Genomic DNA, 21,774 nt, shown 5'->3' on the forward strand with positions numbered 1-21,774 from the left:
GCAAGACAGTCTTTTTACTCCAGACTGCGTGTAATTTTAGTCGCGTGTATATGCGCACTGAGCATGCAATATACATATTATTTATTTATTCCAATATGATTCTAAATAGGAGTTAAATCCCTATAGAAAAAAGGTGACTTTCGACAGATGTCAGTATTTATCCACGATTAGAAGCCACTGTAGGCTCCCAGGTTGAAAACGTGGACTCCAAGCCACCTTGCCCAGGGTTAGGAAAGTTGAAGGCGATAGCGGGAGGGAGGGTCGCCGCACTTGCTGCTCGCACCCCGGGATCGCGAGCCCGCGGGGAGAGTGTGCGCTTTCTGGCAGGCTCACCCCCCCCCCACGTCCTCACACACCCACTAGCGCGGATCAGCAAGGGTGGGACCGCGGCGGGGCGGGGCCTTTGGAGCCCAGACCCCACCTCTCCCCCCTCCCTCCGCTCCGCCCGCGCTCGCCCCCCGCCCGCTCCCGGGGTGCCCGGCCCGCCCCCTCCCTGCCGCGCGCAAACGAACCTCGCGACGCCGCGCTCAGCGGTGGCGGTGGCGGTGGCGGCGACAGGCCGGGCGAGGCAGCAGGTTAGCCCGGGCCGCCCTACTCTGCAGGCGTCTCGGAAGTGCAAGCTACGCCGCCCGAGCCCTGCGCCCGGGAAGCAGTGGCCAGCGGGCCGCTCCTGAGGCTCGCTCCTCCAGGCGCTCGCAGGCATGCAGCCCGGGAGCAGGCGGAGCGCCCCGGGCCGCTACTGAGTCCGCTGAGCTGCGGGGACCAGCGCCAGCCGGGCCCCTCCCACCTCACCCAGGGACCCACGAGCGACCGCCCTACACTTAGTCTTCGCACGCAGCCCCGCCAGCGCCAACCCCCCGCGGGCTGGAGGGGCTCATGCAGCCGCCAAGGTAAGCGCGGACAGCGGGGGCACGGGGTCCCGAGGTCCCCAAAGCGCTGCGGACACTTGTGCTCGGTCACCTCACTGATCAGTGGCTCCCCCAACCCGGTGTCCAATCTCGCACACTTAGGGTTTTGCCACCGATTAATCGCCTTCGCACTTGGCAGCAGATAAGTTTTGTGGTTTGGTGTTTTTTCTCCCCCTCCCCACCCCCCTAAGATGCTGAGGGCAGTAGGCGCTGCGCGTGGCTGGGCAGACCCGGCGCCTGTCCCACCCACTGTGTACCGCCTGGAGCTCTCTCTCCTGCACGGCCACCTCTTCCTGAGGCGAGAGCCCCCCCCCCCCCGACCCACAGAGCTCTTGACAGATCTCTGGTCACCTCGCTGACCCACGGTGAAACCGGATTCTCTCACTTCACCTAGGCCAGGGTTGCAGAGGCTGGAAATGAACGCACCTGCCCGGGGGCTGTCGGCATTGTACAGTGTGAGTGACCCTTGCCTAGGAGCGTAGGGTGTGCCAGACTTGGGGTGGTGGCTACGGGGGGGGGGTGGGCAAGGGTCCCAAAAGGTCCGACGTTCCTAAGAGGAAGGCGAGGCACCGCGAGGACTCAGCGCCTGACTTGAGCCTTGGCTCATTCCTGAGTGTTAACTAGGGGAAGAGGGACAGGTGTATTGGGGGACCGGTGCAAATATGAAAGACACTTGGATGCAACTCTCGATTGCATCTTACTAGAGTAGTTGCATTAGATTTTCTCGGAGAGAGAGTCAGTTTCCCGAGACTGGGACTTTAATTGGAGCCTGTGTGCTGTTATTATGTGGTGTGGTTTCAGAAGGCGTTGGATTGTATTTATTTTATAAATTGGGTGTCTTGAAGCGGATGGATTAGGGGAAATATCGCCATCTAGCGGAAATGGTGATCTGTCCCTTCCTCACAAGCCATGAAGTTGGGCGTTCTCAAAGTTCCCCTATACGAGGAGATGGAGAGATGGGACTAGCCAACATGTCCAGAAAGACTAGTGCTTGGGCCATCCTGTAGAGCTTGAGCACCCGCTGCCTGGGGCTTAGCTCTCGGAACCGAATGTCGAATTGTATTAGTGGCAGGATATCACCTCCAAAACTGCCATTCCCCTCTGTGTAGTTTTGGGTTCTAGCAAAAACAAAGTAAGCTGTCACCCGCCTTTGTCCCTCGGCATCTGGTCCAGGGATCTGGCAAGCCTGTACGGTCACTTTACTACTCTCTAGTTAGTCTGTACCTATATAGGTGATTTATGAAGTTAATGTTAAGCCCGCTCTTAGGGTAGCTGAAGAACGGGGAAAGAGCGTCATGCCATCTCCACTGAAAGGGAACAGTGAACCCCCAAATGGCCTCTTGGTTTTTTGTTTGTTTTGTTTTGTTTTCATACACACACAAGGGGAGAGAGTTTCTGCTGTTCAAGCAGGTCTACTTCCCGGAATGACTGACAGGCAGGATGGCAGAAGCTGGACAAAGGCTCTGGGGTGGGGCACCCACGCATCCCTGCCTGCGGGCAGGCTGCACATTCTTTATGGCTGGATTTGCTGCCACCTTCCAGGCCTGCAGATACTAGCAGGGAATGAGTTCTCTGTGTGAAGGGCACTCTGGCTCCTTGGAGAGCATCGTGGCTTTCTGCCTGTGATAAAGCAAGTTCTCTGAGAGACTCCTCTGGGCTGCAGGGGTAGTAAACCGGTATCCAGCCTCTTTCTTTGCTCTTTTCTTTTAAGTCTTATGTATCCTGGGCTGCTCCTTACTTTTCTATGGAGCCAAAAATGACCTTGAACTTCTGATTCTCCTATCTCATCTAATACATGCATTGTTGGGAATCGAACCCAAGGCTTTTTGTGTGTGCCGGGCAAGCACTTTACCAGCTGAGCCACATTCCAAGTTCCAAATCCCCTTTTGTCCAAGAACTCTGCCCCTTCATTTCCTTCGCAGATACGCTATCACTCCTAATGCACATGTGGCTCATCCGTCCATGCTACCTCTACCATTCTGTCTTGGCTCTGTCTCTCCACTCACACATATTTGTTTAATAATAATGACAGAAGGGTTCCTAGACCAGCTTGGCATCTTATAAAGGGAGCATATTTGACTTTCACTGCTGCCTGCCTGGGATGTAGGCTGATACAGAAGGAAGGCGTGGAGGTTCCTATTGAATGTGATTCCTGAGTTTGCGCTACAGCAGTCTTTGGTAACCCAGGTTCAAAATTAAAGAAGTGGATCCACACATCCCTGACACCAGGACGGGGCGTGATAAAGCCAGGATGCTCACTGCTACCAGGAAGCAGGCTGGCATTTTCATTTCCTGGGAAAGAAAGGATTTCAGAGATGTGTAGGGGCGTGGCCATAGTGTTGAGTGTAAAGCCTGTGGGAATTGAATGACCATTTCACAGGGGTCACATATCAGATATCCTGCATGTTACATATTTACATTACAGTTTATAACTGTAGCAAAATTACAGTTACGAAGTGGCAACAAAAATAATTTTATGGTTGGGGGAATCACTGTAGCATATTAAAGGGTCACAGAGTTAGGAAGGTTGAGAACCCCAGGTCTAAAGTGCTCTTTTCTGCTACAGCCTTGCTAAATGAATGAGGTTCAAGCACATTTTAAAAACCATCCATGGCTGCATAATCAGGTCCTGCCTTAAAGTATGCAGGGTAGACAGTGAAACAGGTATGTCCCTGAAACCTTCCAAAGTGGGTGTGGGGATGGATACACCCAAGTGAAACCGCACAGGCAGAGGAGGATCGTCAGAAAGCATCACAGACTAATTGGAGTATGTTCATTTCTGCTAAATACACTAGGGCAAAACCCTTTTAAATGGAATTGTTCAGCCTACTATTGTCTGCTTCTGTTTCTCAGAATTCTTGAGGAGAATGGCTTCGAGTTTCAGACTTTTCATTGTTTAGTCATTCAAAAAAAAAAAAAAAAAAAAAAAAACAACTGAGGTTAGCCTGGTGAGGAGAGTCTCTGGTTCTCTGGTTTGTCTGTCTGGTTTCCAGCCCGAATAACAGATTCCTCTTTTCTTTAACCCACAGCCTGGTTCTATCCCTTCTCTTAGCAGTAGACAGGGATGATGGGAAAGTTAAGGTCTGCTTTACCAAGGACACAGGCAGAATCAGGCAGACTTCAGGTTCCTTGCTGACAAATGGACAGCTTTAAGGAAGACACCTAGTTTCTTGGCTGTCCTTTGAGTGGAACATGCTGCACATGGCCCAATCAGAGGTGAGGGACAGGAAGTCTGGTGTGGTATAAAAGTTCATAATGAGGAGGAGGAGGGGCAGCTTTGAGATTTTTGGCAGAAATTGACTATGTAAATGCAAAAGTCTTTTATTTGAAACATTTTAGAGGCACTGCTAATTGATGAGCCTACAAAGGCATGCCCTCGGAATGGAGAATAAAGAGTTGCGAGCACTGTTTACGAAGAGGGTTAACTAAAGCGTTCCCCATTGGGTTTTTCTGTGGTTTTCAATGATCTATTTAAGCATTGCTGCCCAGAGGTAGAACTTTCAAAAATCAAAATAATGCATTAGCCAGCGTATGAAAATCAGAGGGGAAACACAAGTCCCTGAAAAGAAAAGATTTTAGTGAAACAGGCTAATTCTTTTAGATTCTGTGTCCTCTGAGGGTCAAAGCAGAGAGCAACAAATAGGAGAGAAAAGCTCTAAAATGTGTCGCCTTGTGTTTCCCTGGAGCATTTTAATAGTCACTATGTTTGTTCATCTTCCAGGATGCTCAGATCTCAAATTCCTCTCAGGAGCATGCCCCGGCTGACAGGAACAATTTGTCCTGTTACCTGATAGTGCTTTTCTGCTCTTATCTGTGTGCACAGAGCCGATCTGCTGCAGTTCTCCATGCAAGTTTCTGCACCATTACCTCCCTCTTAGCATAATGGTCGCATGGAGGATGGATGCAAACACGCTTTGTTTGTCCATAGGCATGTTGAAGAATCTTTTCTTTGATGACTTGTTAGGTGCCACAGGCACACGCACACCAAGACTGAGGTGGCAGCCTTCATCACTTAACATGCGTCAGCCAAACTTGAGGCATTCCGTCAAGGGATGCATTTTCCTTGTAAACTTGATACATGGTACTCAGCACTTCAGGCTCAGTATGACCTCTTCCCTCCTGAGCACCTGTTTATAAGCCTTGACATCACACTGTACAGGTTGCTTTTGCAAAGTCTGATTTCTGTGTGCCAAAGTTTGATAGTGCACTCGGTCTTGCTGGCTAACGTTTCCCTGGCAAGGATACCCATGTTAATCTGTTTAAAGGCTGGCTTTCGAGCACCCAGTATGCATTTTCTGCCCTTGATGGTGTCATCCTGAAAAATAGATTGCTTTTACAAAAATATAACCAGGGGACACTTGAAACCACATGAGGATTTTTTTTTTCCTGGTCATCAGAAGAGCACACAGAAATGCATAGCTCATTGACAGGACCACAAAAATTACAGGGTTTCTTTGCGGTAATTGGTACATTGGAGAGAATAATAATTAATATTTGGACATGTGGGTAGGTAATATATTTTTAATTCTCATCTAACTTAATACCTTGGATGGAAGAAGGTATGGTATAAATAATAAATAGAGTTTTGAAGCAAATGCATTGCTGAGAGGCTGGGTCACCCACAGCTACTATGAGATTCATGGTGACATCTCCTATAGGCCCCATCCCTGCTAGGCATGGGCGGGTCATTTTTGTCTTAGGACATGAGAGTCATGAGAGTTTAGCTTACTCTGTCACACATGGGTCATCGCCACAGAAACAGTTCGCTGTTTTGACTTCAGAAATTCTTTCTGTTGTGTTGTGATCGTGTCCTTGAGGCCTGTGTATTGGGTTTTTAGGAAGTGCTTGGATCTTGAAGGCTCTGGTTTCATCATGGGTTAATCCGTTTGTGGATTCATGACTTGACAGTGTTACCGGAGGGCGTGGTGATGGAAAAGTTAGGAGACAAGAACGGATTCGAGGGGGTGGGTAAGTGGGAGAGTGCTTTTGAAGGATATATTCCACCCTTACACCTTCTCTGCTTCTCTCAGCTTCCTGTCCCTGTGAGATGAGTAGCTTCTGCCATCAAGATAAATGGCCTCACAACAGACCTAGAAACAATGGAAAGGAAGATTCTGGTCTGGCACCTCTGAAACCAGGAAGCAGAGTAAATAAATCTGCTTTGAGAGGCTTTCCTAGCTGTAAGGTGTTGACATAGGCCGTTAATCCCAGCACTTGGAAGGAAGATGCAGGCGGATCTCTGACTTTAAAGCCTGGTGTGCAGGGTGAGTTCCACACCAGCCAGGGTTACACAGGGAAACCCTACCTCAGAAAGAGGAGGGGAAAAAAAAAAAACCCACAATGCTTTCTTCTGGTAGCTATCATAACAATGCTAAACTGACTACTCAATGTCCCATCTTAGGATCATATGACAGGGATAGCTAGTGGTGACACACTCCTATAATCCCAGCCCTTAGAGGCTGAAGCAGGAGGCTCATGAATTCAAGGCCATCCTTGGCCATGTAAGAAGTTCAAGGCCAGTTTCGGGTTTGACAACTTTTCATTTTTCTCTGCTGGGACTATTTTGAGAAAAGAGCTCCTAAATTGCAGGAACCTGACCTCTTCTTGAATAAGTGTCTGCCATTGTAGAGTCTACTGACTTGGCCCCTGGTTAAGGAACAGGTTGCCCACCAGCCAGAGTTAAGAGTATGCAAGGAGGAAGTGAAGCTCAAGGCAGGCAGATGCCATCTGTATCCCCACACGCGGTCAGAAGACCCCTGGCTTACAACCTGAGACTGCCCTGGAATGGGCGTGGGCTACAGAGATTACGGAGAAGAATCTGGCCAACTTAACCATTTTCTTGTTGTATAATTTTTCATGGTGATCTAGGACATGCTTAAACCCAGGAAAGGGTACTGTGACTACTTGGCAGAAAAAAATGTAAAACCCTCTTGCCATCCAAAAGACACATGAAGAATTCTATGACTTTCGACTTCCGACATGACTTAGGAGGGGGCAGGGGAGGATGCTAAGGGAGATACTCTTTTTCTAAGAACATCCTTCTATTTGTTTTAGTGTCTGTAAAATAGTATTCCTCTAAACATACTCCCATTTCTAGTGCAGTCCATCATGAGGCATATGGGATGCATTGTTGAGCTGACAGGGAAAAATCAACCTTGGGTGAGTTGAGGTGCAGCTTAGTGGCTTAGTGAGAAGCAACACCCGCCTTGGCATCAGGAAGCCTGGCGTTAGGCTCTGCCCTGACATTTGCATTCCTAGGGATCTTGGGCGAGTCACTGTACCCTCCTGAGTCTCAGACTCATGTATAAACAGGGACTGGCTCCATCCACTTGCATAGTTAAGGCGATTCTGTAGTCGTCTATAGAATGATTTCTTATAATGAGGGCTCAGTAGGCCCTAAAACCTACCCAGCATCAAGGTTATTTAGGGGTCCTTACAGGGTGCTGTGGGTTCCCCCCCTTTTCCACATTTGCAAAGGCCCTACTAGAACCTGGCACGTCGTAGGCATTCTATAAAAAAAACCCAAGCAAAGGTCTTTGTCCAGGGTACTCGACTAATGTTGGAAACTACTTTCAACACTTGCTGTGGTTCTGCGGCTGTTCTGAGTGGAGTCTGAGTGTAAATTCCTCGACTCCTTACATCAACCTCCTGAGGGAGCTGAAGCTACATCCATCCCCCGTTTACAGATCTAGTCTTTCCAGACTGAGTAACCTTAGCCCAGGATGCTGTATGCTCTCTCTCTCATACAGAAGATGAGGCAGTGTTCTCCCTCTCAGGTAAAAAGAAGGATCAGGGCAGTTGTGGGGCGGAAGGTCACATGAGCACGCCTCCTTGCAGACGGGTCCTTCCCTCACCTCCTGTCATCGGGGACTCTTCTGTACTCCCCCTCACCATTTTGAGCAGTTTTGGATTTGGTTAATACCCTGAACGCCTGTTCCTCTTGCTAACTGTCCACGGAACTTGTGCTTGGCACTGAATTGTTCATTAATACAAATTGTGTAGCCATCTGCTGCTGAGGAGAAAGACACAGACTCGCTCACTGTCCGTTCCCACAGTTGCCATGTGGTGGATAAGTGGATTCAAGCCAGTTCTGCTGTCAGGAAGTGACTGGATTAGAGGGAAGGAAGTAAAGGCTGTGTGGTCCACTCATTACGGGAACTGCGTATGATGAGTGTATAAGAATCCAAAAGCTGCTTTTAATTTTCTAAGAATTTATTTATTTTCATTTTATCTGCATGAGTGTTTTGCCTTTGTGTATGGATGTACACCAAGTGCATGCCTTAATCCCCTGGAACTGGAGTAATGGATGATTGTGAACCGTCTTCACACATGGGTGCTGGGAACCTAGCCCTGATCCTGTGGAAGAGCAGCAAGTACTCTTAACTGCTGAACCATCTCTCTTAATGTGTGTGTGTGTGTGTGTGTGTGTGTGTGTGTGTGTGTGTGTGTGTTTTAGAGGTTAGAGAACAGACTCAGTTCTCTCCTTCTACCATACAGGTCCCCAGGATGGAACTCAGGCTCTCTAGCTTGACAGCAAACATCTTTACCCACTGAGCCATCTTACTGGCTGCTTCAAATGAGAGGCTGTTATTAAATGGCTTCAGGGTATAGTTTCAGGTATATCATTGCTGGAGAATTTCATGCTGACAGTAAAACATAAAAATGTCACTTCTCAAATAACATTTCCCACTTGCTCAGCAATATTTCCACTCGGGGAATGCAGAAACATTCCGGATGAAGCTCCAGAACTGTTCGAAAGTCAGATGTTGGGCAAGGACACTTCATTACAGAGACAGCATGAGTTCGATACATCCCTGCAAGGGGACTGCAGTACTAGAAGACCCATCTGCCATATCCCAGAGGCAGCCAGGCCATTCAAGTATAGGAGCTGAAGACAGGCCGTGATTGGGCTACACTGCTAAAAGCAGGCAGTCCTCATCCCTGGACAGATTTCCTCACGTTTACATCAGCATCTTCGAAAGATTGAGATCCGAAACTGACAGTTCATTTACAATGTCCCTGCTCATCTACTGGGCTTTGTAGGAAGAAGAATTGGCAGATTAATACACTAAATGTTGGGTGTTTTAGGATCTTCGACAAGTAGCTCAAGAGAAGAAAAAGTAGGGAAAGAGACCTTGATCATGACACACTGGTGGCATTCCAGTTAATAATCCCACTAGGGAGATGCAGGGCAAACACTGAAAGAAGGAAAAAGGCTCACCCAAGGGTTTGCTAAGGATCTTGAAGGCGAGACGGATTGAGACACAAAGATGGAAAGGTGGCCCTGGAAACTGCCAGGAGATCATCAGGAGGAGTCCGGGGTAGCCTTGATTCAGACTGGGAGACAGCACAGGGAACACAAAACAGGCCCTTGCTTCTTCTCACAGCAAGAGAAAGCTTATGCCATGGGCCGGAGTCGTAGAGCATAGCTAGGAAGCGGCTGGTGCCATATCAGGCATCCTAGCTGTGGGAACAGCACTGGCCGATCTGAACTCTCCGAGGAAAGGTGGCTTTCAGGTGGAAGTCGAGGCCTAGGAAGAGAACGGGACATAACTGTTTAAAGTGACATGACAGCCCTCATATGTGCCATTTTGCATTTCATCCATCTGTATATATGCACATTGGCTTTGGCTGGTGAACTCAACTGTTCTCCGTTCCTGCCATGTTAGAGGGTTCATAGAATGATTAATAGGACACACCCACTGTAGAGGGAACAGTCAAAAGGCTGATAGGTTTTTGCAATATTATTGTTATATTAAGAAGGATAGATAGGTTGATTGATAGATACATAGATGGATGGCTTGATGTGTTCTTATACACACATGGAAATAGAAATATATGGATAGCTGTGTATGAACTGTTAACTGTTACTGCGTCCAGGAAGATCACGTGACACTGAATTTTTTTAGCATGGACCTATATTATAATTTCATTTTCTATAAATATATTTGGTACTGGACTGAAGGAAACTAAAAGCTCCCCAAATTTGTTCTTTCATCATGTTCTTTCCTTAGAAATCATCTTTCTCTCTTCCTAGCACAGTGAATACATCCATGATAATGTGGGGAGATAGATTTTGTGAGGTCCCGAGGAGAGCTCTCCATGCACACACCCCAGGTCTACCAAGCTGGTCCTTCAGTCCCTGAAAACACTCTAACTGTTCTAGAAATAGTCTAATAGGCATGAAGGCTGACCTATGTATGGGTCTGTTAGTTTGCCTAAGAAATAAAATCTTGACAGAGGTTGTTTTAGATGCTATGAGGCTGATGCTGATGGAGAAGAGCATTGTGGGTAACAGGTGCACATCTGTGGTACAGGAGCTCATGCTTTGCCATCAGTTGTCCTGTTTAAAAGATGCTCATGTCCTCCATCTCCCAAAGCCTCTCAGCTTTTTAAGGCCCAGGTTGTCTGGTGACTGTAGGAATGTGCTGCAAACTCAAGGTTCCTGAGGACCCATCTTGGGCACTGTCATCCTCTGAGATGCCAGGTCCTGTTACTGAGCGCTGCCTAGTGCAGACCAGTTCCTCCGCTGCTCGCAGAGTACTTCAAGCCCAGCTCAGAGCCCTCAGTTCTTAGAGTGAGATAGAAAAAAACAATGCATTAATAAAAGAAATGTCTCTTTTGTGAGGAAAAAGTATTGCCAATCTGATGATACATATTTAAAGACTTTGAGAAGTGGCTGGAATCTGCAAATATGTTTTTTCAGTAAATGTGACAGTGTCCCAGTGGAATGCTACCTCAGTTTTTAAAAGAGAACTATTGGAAAATCAGAGTCGATCGGTTCTTCTAGGAAAAGTAACATTTAAATGTTGGAGAAAAAAAAAATCTGTACGTTTTAATTACCAAGAAGTTATCCTCGTTGTAATGGAAAAACCATCAAAACAAAAATAGCATGTACACGCAGAAAGAAAAGAGGTCAGCCAGAAAACCTAGGAAAGTTAAGTGGACCAAATGATTCAAGGAGCATGCTGCAAGAGTCTTAAAGTCTATGATGAGGTGTGTTTGCACACGTGTGTGAGCGAGTGTGTGTGCAAGCTGTGTATGTGTGTGTGTGTGTGTGTGTGTGTGTGTGTGTGTGTGTATTGCTAGATCAAACCCAGAGTACTGCACACACCAGGCATTTACTGTACCACTGAAGCCTGAAGAAGTTCTTAGTGCCAGAGCAATGACAGCAACTTACAAATGCTTTGGGAGCAAATAAACAGAGAGAGGCTTTCTACTAACCTGACGGGCAGTGACCATGGGGAGGAAGTCCCATGGCTGCCTGTCCTACTGTCGACTGTAGGGAAGAAGACAGTGATGACAAGGAAGGGCTGCAGTGATGTCCTCATGACCAGCATGGACAACTGTCCTTGCACTTGGCTCTTGTGCACCTACCGTCTCGCACCCACAAAAGGAGCTTGTCTGTGTAGTGGTCCCCTTTAGCGGTCACTCTGATAGAACGTGCACTGCATTACTGTTGCTTAGCACACTGTAAAGTATCCATTGTCTGGATGAAGCACACCAGCTTCTATAAGGAAAACATGAAACTGGACGATTGAGTGGAAGAAAGGCCAATAAACCTGAAGGCAAGGAAGAAACTTAGGGATGAATTCCATGGCCTTCAAAATCCTGTCCAACAAGCCTCCACTCGAAAGATCATTTATAAGGAAGAGTTTGGTGGCTCCAGAGCAGGGGGAAGGGAATTGTCAACGATTAGAATTCCTTAGAGGCAAGAAGCAAAGATAGGCTAAGCCACTGCTTTTCTGGATGGAGAAGTAGGAACAGTGGGGAATCCCTCAGGATTGATGGTGCACCGGGATTTAGCTTAAATTTACATAGATTATCTGAAAAAAGAAAGGTCAGAATGTTCCAGCCTGCAGATGAGATGCAGGTACTGTGGAGGCCGCAAACAAGTGCTAATTAACTACCGGCTGAGCTTAAATTAAGGCTGAGAGAGAAAACACAAATGAAGCTTTGCAGGCACAATGCCCGAATTAATGCATTTACAATAACATAACGCAAGCCCAGGCTGTTGATAGTCACACAGGGGGATCGGGAGGGTCTTCGTAGTTGGTTAGCTAAAGGCCATGCAGAGCCAGATGCTCAGAAACTGCTAACATTGGATCAGAAGTGGTCCTGAACACCAAGCCAAACATAACGTTCTTCCCAGGCCGTAATCCAGGCCCGCCGGTTTATGTCCTTCCACTGCAGAAAACTATCTCAAGGCTGTAGAAGGCTGAGCAACCTTGTCACCCCAGAGAGCATCTTTCACAAGAGGCTGCCCTGCTTTGTTCCTTTAGGGCTTTCCTGTGGGAAGATGAAGGCAGAGAGGTGATAGGATGAAAGCCTGGACACACTCAAAGGTCATGGTGGACTCCTAACAAAGGCTGCTTCGTCAACTCAGAGATAGCCAGACCCAGAGTAGCCAGGCCATGGGAGAGCAATGAGGAATCAGACGGTACATTTAAAAGAATAGGCTCACACTCGGAGGTATAAAGTGAACCAATCCAGTTCCTCAAGACGCAGTGTGAGTAAGCTGTGAGTGTGTTTGTGTGTTTGCATGCACACATGTGAGTTTCTGGGATCACGCTCAGACTAGGCAAGTAATTGACCGTTGACAAGGCGAGCGAGCGCTTTACCAAATGAACTGTCTCCCCTGTCCCCTCTCCTACTATCTCAAAGCAGAGCAAGAGCATAGAACACTCCAGAAGATTTATCCGATTCATAAGTGAGAGGTGAACAGTGGATTGAGAGCCACTGACAATCTCCATTTATAAGGTGGACATAAATGCCCGGGACCAATGTTGGACCAGTCACGTCCTCTCTGTCCAGGAGTCTGTTTATATAAGTGAGAGAAATCTATGAAGAATATCATGATTTGCCCTAGCTGAAACAAGTTTCATATTGCCCAGAAGAACCAAGGGAAACCTGTGGGGGTGGGCCATCACATGATGATCTCCATCAGCCCGGAAAAGCTTACCAGTTAAATTCAACTTCAGTGAAAACAGTATAGCATCTCTGTAAACAGCCTCCGCCCCAACGTGTAGTAATACCCACCGTCCCCTTAGGTCACCTCTGAGCTCAGCCTGTATTGGATCCAGAACACACCTGGCTATGCTTGATGGCCTGTCTTAAAAGAGGAAGAACACCAGGAGAGGTTCCCCAATAGCACCTCTCTCAGGAAAGATTGTTGGGGGAGGGAACAGTATCTCACTAGCTCGGGCTGTCCTGGGCTTCATTTTGTAGACCAGGCTGACCTCGAAGTACTCAGGGAGATCTGTCTGCCTGCCTCTCCCCCTCTGAGTGTTGGGATTAGAGGCCTGCACCACAATGCCCAGCTTGGGTCAATATTTCTGATCACTCAGCCACAGTTTCCTCCTCTGCACAAGGATGATCACAGGACCTATCTTAACTGGAAATGTAAACCAGCACAGCCGGTGTAAGAACAGATCAAGGGCCTGGAGAGATGACTTAGTGGTAAGAGTATGTATTTCTCTTCCAAAGGAACCAGGTTTAGTTCCCAGCATATCCACGTCACATGGCTCACAACCAGCTGTTATTCTAGGTCCAGGGACTCCAACAACTGTGACCCCTGCAGGCACTTACAGTCACATGCATATAGATACGCGTTCATACACATGACTAGAAAAAGAACAAATCAAAATATTAGCCATGATCATTAGAAACAAAGCCTTCAAGACACTTGACAATTCTCGTCCCCAAACGGGACAGAGTCCATCCTGAACAGATGGCCATGGAGCAAATGATTAGCTGTTAAGAGGAAAGACAGTTTTCTCTAAGGGTACCTGATAAACTAACCGGTGAAAGCCCACATACCCAAGAATATTTATGTTTGGGCAACATAGATTGGTCTTGAAGGGTTTGAGAAAGATAGACACAAATTTGGATAGGTAAGGAAATGGGTCGAGGGTGGGGGTTTAAATATGATTAAAACACATAGGAAACCCCAAACTCAAAGCTGGAAAAATAAAAAGTTGGCTCTCAGGCTGGAGGGATTTCTCGGTGCTTAAGAATGCTCGGTGCTCTTACAGATGACTAGAGTTTGGTTTTTGGCACCCATGTGGGGAAGCTCACAATTTCCTGTAATCCCAACTCCTAGGGGATGCGACACCCTCTTCTGGCCTGTGTCAGCACCTGCACACATGTGCACATAGTCACAGATATATACATATGCATATACACACACATATATCATATACATGAATATATATATATATATATATATATATATACATGAATATATATATATATATATATATATATATATATATATATATATATATATATAAAAATTGAGTCTCCCCTCAAAGCAGTACCCATCCCTAGCAGCAATGCTGGGGGTAATGTCCCTCCCAAATTGTATTCAGTTGCGGTCTTAAGTGACAATAGTAGGCTGGCCCTTTTACACGGAGAAACAGGTGCTGAGATGAAAATCCCTGCTGTCCCTGGGCCTAGGGCAGGCAGGGCTAGAGGGGCCTTCCTGCTTGCCTTCTGAAGGCCTCAGGGTTCTGATCTGGAGCTGCAGTGGCCTGGGCTGCCAGGAAAGCTTAGGAGAGCCCTAATTATGCAAAGGTTTAGAATGAGCTCCTGAAAGGCAGCTTCCAGCAAACGGTGTCAATTGCTGGACCTGAGGAGGGGGAAGGTCTCTGGGCAGTCTGGCTGTGTGCTCCCTTAGTGCGCCCGGGCTGCCCCTTGCCCCTGGAGCAGGCTGCTGTGCTAGGACTCCCACACAATTGTGGGGTTTGACTGGTTGGAAAGGAACGCGTTTGAGAACTGGATTTGAGACGGTGACCTCTCACTAGACAAACCTACACTGCACTTGGAAGCTCCAGTTCAAGTAGGCAGAGCCTGCTAAGTCTTGAGACCTAAACATTTGAGAGGAATACCGGAATAGCCCAACTGTAAGGGACAACAGCTGCCACCAAGAGCTTTTCGACCAAAGGAGAAACTGCAGCTTCTGGCCGCACAGGTGGCTGAGGAATTAGTCTCCACTTACTCACCTGCTTCAGGAAAGCCAGATTCTGAAGTTGTGCTGCCTGGCTGCGTGTCGGAGCCACCACGTGACTTCAGGGCAGAGGCCCCGCCCCCAACTCCCCACCCCCAACCTCCTCCTCCCTAGTCGGCTCTCCCAGGCTCTCCCACAGCTGAGTACTAAATGCAGAGGTAGCCCCGCAGCTTGTGTGGCCTGCAAGTGAAGACTGTGATAGCTCTTAAGAGAAATTGGATCAAAACCCAGAATTTTTCCCCCGCAAAGAGCCAGATGGGCAGGCTTGGGGGTGGGGGGGCGGAGGAATCCGTTTGACTGAAAACACTTGCGCTGGCACACTGGTATCACACAGAAGATGTTTCTCAGCGCAACTTGCCAGTCCCTTAAATACCAAAAAGGCAGAAGAGCTGTGGGGCCTAGAAAACCTTGGGGAAGGAGACATTTTTTTTTTCTCCTGGAAAAATAAGAGACCGAAAAGGGGAGATCACCACCCTTTCCAAGGTGAGCCTTAGGGATATAGCTTCAGCTGGCTCGACCCTGCGCTTCCCAGGGACCACCGTCTACCTCCCTAGTTTGGTAGCTATGTCCCTGGAGGCAGCTTTAGGCTCGCAAGATCTGTTTGTGAGCGATCTCAGTTGCAACAGGACCGAGTTCTTGCGAAGCAACCCGGTGTTTAAGAGAGAGTGCTGGAGGGGACCCCTCAGAGTCCAGTTGGGTGGCCCAGGACCGATGCGGGGCGTGATCCTTGAGGCGGAGCTGTGGCAGTGGGTCATTCGCCCCAGAGTCTGACAACTCCGGAGAAGGTTTTTCAGTCTTCTGCACCGGCGAGACATCTGAAGTGGGGAAATGAGCCAAGGGGTGTTGGTGGGGGTTTGGGAGGAGGTAGTCTGGTGGTAAAGGGAGGCTGGAGTTTGTCTGCAAGCTCTTTCTACTTGAATGGGATGTTGATGGGGAAGGATTAAAGGAGCTCTTTGAGATCCTCTTGTCCTGAGCGCCCTTAGCCACCTGGGTGAGTGGGGAGTGGCGGTTAGATCGGAGCCCAGGACCAGCCAGGCACTCGGGGGCCCCTGGTTTCTCCAGGTCCCTTGGCTACCGGCCCGGCCGCCTGGGCCGCCTCTCCTCCCTCCCACCCGCCCGCCTGGATGAAACCCGAGCTCGGGAGGGCGGGGCTCGCGGCGGCGGGGCGCGGGGCCGCTGGGACATTGGCGGGGAACCGAATGATGGATGGTGAGGGCGGGGCCGGGCGGCGGGAGGTGGAGTGGGGTGGGGGTGGACACGGGGCGCCCGTGGTGGAGGTGGACCGGGCCTCCCGGCTCGCTGCTCCCGCCGGCGGAGCGAGGCTGCCTCTTCTCCGCAGCGTGATTGATTTTTTTTTTTTTCCCTCCCTCTTTTTCTTCTAAACTTCTTCCAGGGAGAGGCTAGTGGTAACAGGCCGAGCTGGATGGATGGGTATGGGGAGAGGGGCAGGACGTTCAGCCCTGGGATTGTGGCCGACCCTCGCCTTCCTTCTCTGCAGCTTCCCCGCAGGTAAGGCACAGCTCCTTGGTTGGGAGGGACAGCCGACCGGTCTCACTCCCGGGCCTCCCTGCGCCAGTCGGGGCCCCAGTTCACCAGCCTCCTGGGGACCCAGATTCCCATTTCTACGAGTCTTTGTCCCGAGCCCTGTGGAGGGAGAGATGGGTGTCAGTGGAAACCTGGAGGTGAGGGAACCCCTGTCTGAGCTCCGAAGGGCAGGAGCGAGTGGGGAGGTCTGCAGAGATGCCTCTCAGTCCCTCTCTCTCCCTACGAGAAATCGGGTTCCCTGAACGCCTCTTGGGTGCTCCAGAGGAGGCTCGGACTGGGCACCAGGAGCACTTTCTCCAGCTCCTCGCCCACCAGTTTGCAAAACCTGTTGGTAGCCCAGGGGTGGAGCTGGGGGCGCTGGGGAGGTCCCAGACGAGTCCTCGACCGCCCTGTCCCGCCCCCACGCTGGCCCACGCGGGAAAGCCCACGGACACAGGCTCAGACGTGCTAATTCCTGTTTGATAACATTCTGCGTCGCCCCCCTGTTTGTTTTTATTGTGCCAGAAAGCGAGAGAATTTCAGAATTAAAAGCTGAAAAAGCCCATCTGTTTCCAATGAATCCCCCATAGTTTTTCACAATGTTTTTGGCAGATCGCTGCTTTCAAATTCCTCCGAGGCCGGACCTCTTGTTTTTGTTGGGGGAAGGGAGACCAACTCCACAGAGAAGCGTTTGTTCCTTCCCAAACGCTCCGGTTTCTTTACTTTTTTCCCCTTTGGGGGGAGGGGGAGTGAACGAAGCTTAAATCCCCAGTCTGTTTTCTTTATAATGTTTCGTAAAATTTTTATTTCATGCTGCTCAGAGTCAGAGAAAGCCAGTTAAACGCCTTTCACCGGTTTTTCTCTTTTTTAAATACAAATAAACAGTGTCACGACCAAATGGTCCTCCGTGTAAGGCGGGATCTCCTGGCCGTTTCCATTGTGTTGTGGGGTTCAGACGTGTCTCTGAGCAAAAAACTCCAGCCTGTCTCACAGCTCGGCCAGATGTGGTTATGCTGCCTCTGCGCAGCTGAGATTTGCAAGAAAGAACTTGAGTTAGGACGGGGATTGAGTTGTTTTGATTTCCTCTTCAGCCAAGAGTTTCAAGGAACTGACAGAACAGGGCAGTCAGTCCAGGCTAGGCCTGGTTGTAAGTTGGCATTCCCAGAGCGCACAGAACAGAGACAACAGGCACTGTTGGGGTAAGGGTCAGTTTACCCTCTTGTCCCAGCCGGGCTGCAGTGTCCCCAGAGCCTTCCTAATCAACGCATCTCAGCTCCTTCAGCAGCTGCTAGACCCTGGAGCACCCTAGACTTTCAAAAGCATTTTTTTTTTTAAAGCTCTCTCCTGAAGAGAGAGATCACTGCCTGCACAGGACCAGAAAGGAGGAGGGATGTCAGTATCTTCCAATAAGTCCTGGAAATATCAAAACCCCCACAGAGTTCCAGCAGGAAGGATGACACCCCCCCCCAACTCTCTCATGTTTTTGAGACCCAAGTTTCTTCATCTAAATCAGTAGGATTCTCAACCTTCCTAACGTTGTGGTGATCCTCCAACCATAAGATTATTTTCATTACTACTTCATAACCATAGTTTTGTTATGAATTGTGATGTAAGTATCTGCGTTTCCTGATGGTCTTAGGCTGCCCCTGTGGAAGGATAGCTGGACCCCCAGAGGGGTCAAGACCCACAGGTTGAGAACCGCTTATCTAAATGTCCTATTTAAAAAAAAAAAAAAAAAAAAAAAAAAAAAAACAACTGATCTTATTCCTTCCCAAGAGTTAAAATAACAACGTCTAAACCATTGGCAAGTACAAAAGACTCTCGGCGGTAGCTTGCACTTGTGTTCGTTTTGGTTTGGTCCGGATAAAGATCCAGCCCATTGGAAGTTTTATTAGATAGGTTGATAAATGGCTTTTGTCCTTTGGCTGCATTGGGGGATGTGATCTCAGCTCTGAGCTGAAATTGAGAAGGGGGGCTCCCAGGGCTCTTAAAACAACACCTCCTGCTCTTAAAGCTGCAGCACTTATTAATCTCTGAGGCTGGAGGGCGGGGGGGGGGGAAGAGGGGGAGCTTGCAAGGGCGAGGTGGGCTCAGGGGTGGCGTGTGATATTCTCCTGTTCATTTCTTTGTCTTAAAAAGTTATCTGCATAGTCCGAGGCACACTGATGGGTTATATAATTCACAACTCAAATTCCGCCACTTTCCGTGTCCAAGAAACCCATTTCTTTTTGGCTTCAAGGCTGGTAACCAAATCCTGGCAGATGCAGCTGATAGCTGAGTTGTGTCTTGCCCGCTAGCTAAGGTTTCTCCTGCTCGGAGGCCTTTGACAGTTGCATCTAGTCAAAACTGCCCACCTTTGTGAAAACTGAGCTGCCGGTCAGCAAGGACCAAACTACACCGAGGCCAGCCTTCAGGAATGCGGGTGCTCAGGAAACCTGGATCAGAGAGACAGTTTCCGACGTGGGGAAGAGCTAGCTGCGTAATTTCCACAGCAGAGATGGACTGTCATGCTCTGACATGTTGGTCCAGCAAACAGGATGCCCCAGAATAAAGGTGGAAAAGCCTGTGGTTCTGGTAGGCAGTGAGTGGACATTCAGGACAAAAAGAAAGCCGTGGCCACACCCTCACCCCCCCCCCCAAAAAAAAGACAGGTGGAAACTGGCCGAGCAGCCCTGTGAAAGCCTACGTTTGTTCAGAGCTTGCCTACTTGAATGGCTGCCAGCAGTAAGCAGGGGTGCAAATTAAATTGGACATAGTTATGTGAAGAAAGATGCCTTCACTTCGCCAGACTGAGAGTGTTTGTGTGTTTTGAGTGTTTACGTGTACTTGCTCAACATCAAGTCCTACCTCAGTACAGCCTTTTCTTTTTTTAAAGATATATTTATTTACTTTATGTATACGAGTACACTGTAGCTGTCTTCAGACACACCAGAAGAGGGCATCCGTTACCGATGGCTGTGAGCCACCATGTGGTTGCTGGGAATTGAACTCAGGACCTCTGAAAGAGCAGTCAGTGCTCTTAACCACTGAGCCATCTCTCTAGCCCTCAGTACAGCCTTCTGATGGAGGCCTTCAGCCTGTTGAAGAGAGAAAGGCTGAAGGAGTGAATACTGTTCTAGGATAGAGGATGGGGCAGTCGCTGCCATCTACCCGAGGTGGGGGCAGGGCAGGGCAAGAGGAGAGACCGGAAAAAACTTCTTAAAAGAGTTCTCCACAAATAGCATCCTCTTCAGCTCACAGTAAATAGATACATTTTAAGCTGTGAGACCATTGTGACTTATTCAAACAGACTTCTAAGAGAAACCCATCCAAGGCCTGGGGGGGGGGGGGGGGGGCGGGGTCTGATGGCATGCTTTATTTGAAGGGCTAGTTCTAAGAGAGCTTCAATGCAGCCTCTCTTTGTTTCTTTCCCTAATAGTTTAAAATCTTCATTTACTTTTATTTATGTGTATGTATCTGCATGTTTGCATGTGTGCCACATTTATGCAGTGCCCAGAGAGGCCAGAAGAGAACATGAGAGCCACAAGAACAGGAGTTACTTGGTTTTGTTTGAACTGCCCTGTGTGGGTGCTGGGAACTGATCCGGGTCCTCTGCAAGAGCAGCAGGCACTCCTAACTGCTCGGCCAGCTCTTTAGCCAGTCCCTTAGGCCTTTGAACTCTACCTGTTGTAGAAGTGTTAGTCTTCAAGTGCAGAAACTGAGGCTTAGAGAAACTAAGGTTCTCTCAAGTATCTAAATATATGTGCACGGCCATAGAGATGAGGCCTTTTCTATCAGAACTGCTATTTAAGAATGTGTAGCTTGAGCTGGGTAGTGGTGGCGCACACCTTTGATCCCAGCCCTCGGGAGGCAGAAGCAGGCGGATTTCTGAGTTTGAGGCCAGCCTGGTCTACAGACTGAGTTCCAGGACAGCCAGGGCTACACAGAGAAACCCTGTCTTGGGGAAAAAACAAAAACAAACAAACAAAAGGGAAGAATGTGTAACTTGTAAGCCTGCTTCTTAGATTATAGTTATTGGGTCTCTTAGTTGGATTTTGGGTTCCAAAAGGAGTTTCTGTTGCAGACAACAGAAATTTGGTGATTATAGCTGTGGAGGCTAGAAAATCAGAGACCGAGGAACCAGCCACTGTAGAATCTGGTTAGAGAACCTTTCTATTCTGTGCATCTTGTGCCTTGTTACTAGGTCCCTCCAAGGCAGAAGGAATGGAAAACTGGCTTTCTGGGCTCCATTCCATGAGGGCTCTACTCCCATGATATAAACACTTCCAAAAGTCCTGGATCCTGTTCATAATACCATCGCTTTGACGATTAGATTTTAGCCTATGACTTGGGGGGGGGGCCGACATGCAGAAGAGGGGAGAAAAGGATGTTCAGTTACAAGAGGCAGGTAGGTGACTAGCAGCCAGGGAGTAGCGAGCAGAGAGTACCGATAACTCCTAGAGTCCCCATGGCCCCTGAGGCTCTGAGGGTGAACTGGAGAAAAAGGGGAAGTTTTCTGGGGAAGGGGAGCCTCTGCAAGGCTGGAAAAATTTCGTGTAGTCACCCTGCTGCCCAAAAGAGGGGTTGTCGGGAATGTGGAGGGGTAAGGGAAGCAAACCAACGTCATAAATAAGGCTGAGATGGGAGAGAGGAGACTGGGGTCCTGCAGAGGCGATGAGATGGGAGAGAGGAGACTGGGTCCTGCAGAGGCAAATGAGTAAGGTTGAGGAGTTCCTACTAAAGATCCTGCCTTTCCCAGATTGTGCAAGGCTTCTTTTCCAGCTTCAGTACCAGCCTAGTACTGTACTATTTTGCCACTGGGCTGAGATGCACCCTGAAGGCTTTATTTTCCTTGAGTGGCCCACTCAACCAATTTGCCCAAGATTTTTCCAAGTTTTCAAACTGAAAGTCAGGACTCCCCACATGTCTCCTGGGTCCCAGGCATACCAGGATGTGGGCTCCCTAGTTGCATCCCCCACCCCACCTGGATCTGGGACTCCATTGCCCAAGAACATCACGTCTTCCCTGCAAAATGGTCTCCATGTAGTCCTATCGCCTAGAGCTTGGAGTCCTCTGCCTTTTCCTGTACTTTTCTGTTGCCACATTGTAACCAAGGGGGCTGCCTTGGTATCCTACTCCAATCCCATCCCTGATGGACCACACTCAGAATCTCGAGGTCCTTGTTTGCAGCATCCAGGAGTAGCATCTCTGGTTTCTAGCCCAAACCTCATTCCTAGAGGATCCAGCACAACCCAGACCCTTCCTCTTCATAGTCTATCCCCTTTCCCCATGGGATGCTCTATGCTTTGTCTTTGCCACCCAGTTCTGAGTTGAACACTCATATCCCCCCCCCCC

At 48.8% G+C, this 21,774-nt stretch overlaps 1 protein-coding gene across 1 annotated transcript in view; it reads left to right on the plus strand.

The window, feature by feature from the left end:
- The first annotated feature begins 520 nt into the window (after window positions 1–520).
- Rgma (repulsive guidance molecule BMP co-receptor a) overlaps window positions 521–21,774 on the plus strand; it is a 44,815-nt gene continuing 23,561 nt past the window's right edge. The window contains exons 1-2 of the mRNA XM_021193402.2: window positions 521–890; window positions 16,310–16,425. Coding sequence (XP_021049061.1) covers window positions 877–890; window positions 16,310–16,425 — 130 coding nt within the window. The 5' untranslated portion in view covers window positions 521–876. The remainder of the gene's footprint in view (window positions 891–16,309; window positions 16,426–21,774) is intronic.

The sequence above is a fragment of the Mus pahari genome, chromosome 1, assembly GCF_900095145.1.
Source record: "Mus pahari chromosome 1, PAHARI_EIJ_v1.1, whole genome shotgun sequence".
NCBI lineage: Eukaryota > Metazoa > Chordata > Mammalia > Rodentia > Muridae > Mus > Mus pahari.